At 43.8% G+C, this 4,437-nt stretch overlaps 1 protein-coding gene across 1 annotated transcript; it reads right to left on the reverse strand.

Annotated features, from left to right (window-relative positions):
- Positions 1–2,511: 2,511 nt before the first annotated feature.
- LOC119289271 lies at positions 2,512–3,160 on the reverse strand. Its single transcript, XM_037568631.1, has one exon. It carries the CDS (start codon positions 3,041–3,043, stop codon positions 2,690–2,692), a length of 354 nt encoding a protein of 117 aa, XP_037424528.1. The 5' UTR covers positions 3,044–3,160; the 3' UTR covers positions 2,512–2,689.
- Between the last annotated feature and the right edge of the window lie 1,277 nt (positions 3,161–4,437).

The raw sequence follows: 4,437 nt of genomic DNA on the forward strand, positions 1-4,437 counted from the left end.
CTGCTAGATTCTCCACTATCGCCTAGCCGCCGGTTCCGCAAAGACACATGCCCTTTGCCGAATGCCAACACTCAGCATACCATCCGTCTACCACGCTCCGAGGGCGTGCCGCGTGTCAGCTTTTGTGGAGCGCCTTTTGTGGACACTCTGTAAAGTCTCCTACAAGTTACCAGATCGCCCCACAAGACAACTCCGTTGAGTATGGCACTCGACACACATACCTTTACCGAGTGGAACACTCGACAAATCTTTAATCAACAGGTTTTTAAATTTGTTTTCCAATTAACCCCGCAAAAACATGTGTAACAATTATATCCCACATATGACAAACAATGGACACCATTCTGCAACATAAATCACAAGGTCACAAGAACAAAAACACCTGCCCTTCATGGTTCTCAGTTACAAGATATTTAACCTTAGTTATTTGGGACCGTGTTTTAGTTTGATCATAAGGTTTACAAACTTTCATACTCCGTCATACTTTTATAGTAGTATGTACAGTAGTTACTTTCTTTGATCCATATTACTTGTCTTAGTTTTATCTAGAGACGAATTTTATCTAGAGTGTTATATGCTTCCGTATCTAACAAATCTAAGACAAATAGGAGTAATGTGGATTCGATGGAGTACTAACCCCGACACTTTTAGACCACGTTTGGATTGGGTGTATAATAATACAGAGGTGTTTTCTTGCAACTTACCGGTTAGTGAACAATCGAGCGAGGCATTTATTTTTTATTTTTACGGAGGTAGTATTTGAAACGAAAACGCTGATCCAAACATGCCCTTAAGTTTTAGCCATGGCTATTCTGACCTTGACAGGACATGCCCTTAAGTTTTAACCATCCATTTGCGCGCGCAATCCTTGGGTGCTCCCACAATGATTTACTCCTCTTCCTTTTTTGTCTCTCTTTGGTGGATTCGGGCATCCACATGATGCCGTCATGAATTCAAGTTGCGGGCTGCGGATCATTGCTCGATACGGATTTCACTGTCGTGAGATCGATCAATGGCTGGCGTGGCCGCGTGGGCGGGGATCATCATGTACGCCAGGTGGTCGATGGACGATGGTATGCGCACAGGCACAGGTTGATATCGGGTCTTTAAACTTTCTAGCGGGCCGTAGAAAGCTACGTATTGCTTATGGCTGTGAACAAATAAGCTCATATGTAAAGTCCCATTTGTATCTTATACTGCACTACTACATTATATTCATCTCACATAAGCAAATGTTTCAGAAACAGTTGTGCGCCTGCTGACCGACCGCGGAATCTTTGGCCAAAGATAAGAGTAAAAAAGCTTGGCATCCCATGTGCTACAACCCAAAGAACAGTCTACAATAAGTTGCCTAGTTTTATACTTTTATGTACTGTCCAGTATTGGCAGACCTTGATAATGAATACAACTGATAGCACCATCACAACTCCTCTGAAGCAGTGCTTCAGAGTATATAGACAGGCATCCTTGAAACTTGGTGTGCGTAGACTGCAGTTCTGCACCATTTTCTGTGGAACCGTGGTAAGAGGGCGGATTCAGCCGATACCAAGAAATTAGAACTTGCTGCATACAACTTTAGATGATTTGCATTAGAAAGCACTACCTCTGTATCATAATATAAGATGTTTTTTGACACTTGCTTTTTTTGAGAGGAAATAGAACTGTGAGCCTATGACTGAACAATATTGGTGATAAACTGATAGGCTGTAAAGTCCCACCTGCATTACAAACAGTTCCACGCCTTTTGACCGTGGAATCTTTGGCGAGAGATAGAGTAAAATAACGTTCCATCCCATGTGCTAGAACCCAAAGAGTAGTCCACAATAAGTTGTCTAGTTTTATGCACTGTCCAATGTTCGTAGAACTTGGTCATGAATACAAGTGATAGTACCATCACAACTCCACTTAAGCAGTGTTTCACTCTTTAGCTATGGCACTGTCTCAGATTTCTTCCTAAGCAACTGTAAAGATTGGCTTTGCAATACATGGATACCCTTAAATGGCCTATCCTTGTCTTCAGGACTGTTGAACTGATAGTGTCCTCAACCTGTTCCTGATTAGACCACACGCTCATATGAGAAATCACAATACTTCTACAATCTTGATATCAAACTGCACATGCTTTGGCCAGCAGCTATCGCTATAATTTGAACGTTGGAAAGGGGAAAAAAGAGGAGTAGTTCCAAATGCTGTCACTTTATAGCTATCACTATAATCTTGATCACAGTCAGTATAGTGGTGCAACAGCAGCCACCAGCTTTAGGTAATACCGGTACATTGATAAATAGATTGCCTTGATTCTTGGTGCGGCGTCTCCATCGCAAATCACGTCAGACACAGCGAGTAGTGTGAACAATGTTGCTTGCACATGCATGCTAACCTCCTCTTTGTCTTTGTTAGGTTGCAACAAGAAACCAATTAACTCATCTATCTAAGTAGTAGTAGTAGTATATGTTGGCAACTCATGATTGCTTCTGTTCTTAAAACGAACAAAAAAAAAACGCAGCCTCATATCAAAGCCAAGCACTATTAGCATTCATTTCGAAGCAATTTATGACTTTCTGTACATTCTAACTTCTTGCCATCATAAGAATATATGCCAAAAACGACAAAAGAAACAGGAGATTCAAGCCTGAGAAAAGCACTAGGCGGTCGGTCTACAAGCCATAGAATGGTAATGGTGTACTCCTCAATATAGCGACACGGATGAATCATCTCCGACCTGCGCAGTGCTGTACTTGTTGGAGGAGGAGCCCGACGGCTTGGACAAGTCACCGGACCGCCTGCGGAGCATCTGGCGCATGCCGTCGGCGACCCGGACGGCGGGGTTGGACTTGAACTTCTTGCAGAACGCCATGTGCGCCCGCACGGCCTCCTCCACGCCGGGGTGAGCCTTCTTCCTGCCGGCCTCGTCCCTCACGGCCTCGCAGCACAGCCCGCACAGCCACTGGCCGTAGAAGCTGGCTCTCACGCTCGCAATGTAGTCCTGGGTGCAGTCCTCCCTCAGGCCACAGCACTCACACTTGACCGACTCTATCTCCATTGCTGCTGGCTATGGCTATTGCTCTGTGCTGTGGTGTGCTGTGCTGTGCTGTGCTGGCCTTGGTTGGGAGGCTATTTGTAGGGGAGGAGGTTATTACGGTTGTGAGGGCAGGGGTGGGGATGGGATGGGGTGTATTTATGATTGGAAGGCGTTGCTGCACGTTCTGAGGCGAGAGATTTGAGACAGAGTTAGTTGGGTGTGAGCCTATTTGCTGGCCTTTTCCTGGCATTTAAAAATTCTGGCATCAGTTGGTGGCTGGAAAGTGTTGCTGTTGCTGTGGGAATTTGGGGGGCCTCTCCCCTTCCACACAAAATGCAACCTTTGTCCCTTGCTGATCAATCCACCGGTGCCACCTAGTATACATATTTTTCAGGTTAAAAGGAGTTGGTTCTTTGTCAGGTTTCAGTTTCCTGTAGGTATGGAAATGTTTGAGCCAGGCAGTGCTGTTTCTGGTGACATGAGCCAACCAGCTGCCAGAGGGAGGACATCTCACCCTGCTACCAGATTAGGTTTTATGCACCAGCACAAGTTACTCCATAAACTCAAAGTGCCGTAGTATGTTCTTGTCAATCAATACTGTCCATGCTTGCTCGTCCTTTATAAGTGGCAGTTGGTTCCTGAGATACTCTGAGTTGCATAATTGTGAGTTCGCATATCGTTCGAGGATGTACACTTACTCCATCCACTAGCCTTTCTATTTGAAAATTACCATATAGATTCAGCACATGGCTTGCTAAAGACAAAATTAAACAAAAAATTACCATACAGATTCCAGCAGCCACCTGTGATTAGGATTTCAAGGTGGAGGGCATACACGGTAGTATCAATTTTATTTATGTTTAAAAAGGTTTAGGTCTACCTTTAGTCGGTTGACACCTCTTTTCAGGAAGGATGGCAAATGGATTCCACGATTTACAATGGCCCATGGAATCTTTGCTGGTGGTGAATCATTTTTCAGATGAAATTGAATTGGTTATTGCATGATGGAATCATGATTTACTTCATAGAGCGTATTAAGTATTATTGGTTCAACTGTTCATGTTGGTACCACCGAAGCTTGCGTTCTAAGCAACAGATATCCAAAACAAAGTTTCAGTTAGATTACTAAAAGTATTAAGTGAAGGCTCCATAGAGGATTTTCTTACTGGAAGGTGATGGCTGGACCCTTGTTCCTAGCTGGCCAGTGCAAAATTCAGTCCACCGATGCTTATTTCTTTAAATGCTAACTGACGTTCGTTATTTGTTATCTGTTTCCTCCAAAAGAAATGTCACCTTTTGTTTCTTATTATAAGATTCCATGTCGCAGCTAGGATGGACCATCCAGTTCCTTGTACTATATATGTTGTACCGTAGCAGTAGTGGAACTCTAATGTCTTGGCAGTACTCTGAGATAT

The sequence above is a fragment of the Triticum dicoccoides genome, chromosome 4A (genome assembly GCF_002162155.2).
Source record: "Triticum dicoccoides isolate Atlit2015 ecotype Zavitan chromosome 4A, WEW_v2.0, whole genome shotgun sequence".
Lineage (NCBI taxonomy): Eukaryota > Viridiplantae > Streptophyta > Magnoliopsida > Poales > Poaceae > Triticum > Triticum dicoccoides.

Excerpts from the sequence above, each read along its gene's own strand:
- LOC119289271 (XM_037568631.1), bottom strand. The coding sequence starts at position 3,043 with ATGGAGATAGAGTCGGTCAAGTGTGAGTGCTGTGGCCTGAGGGAGGAC.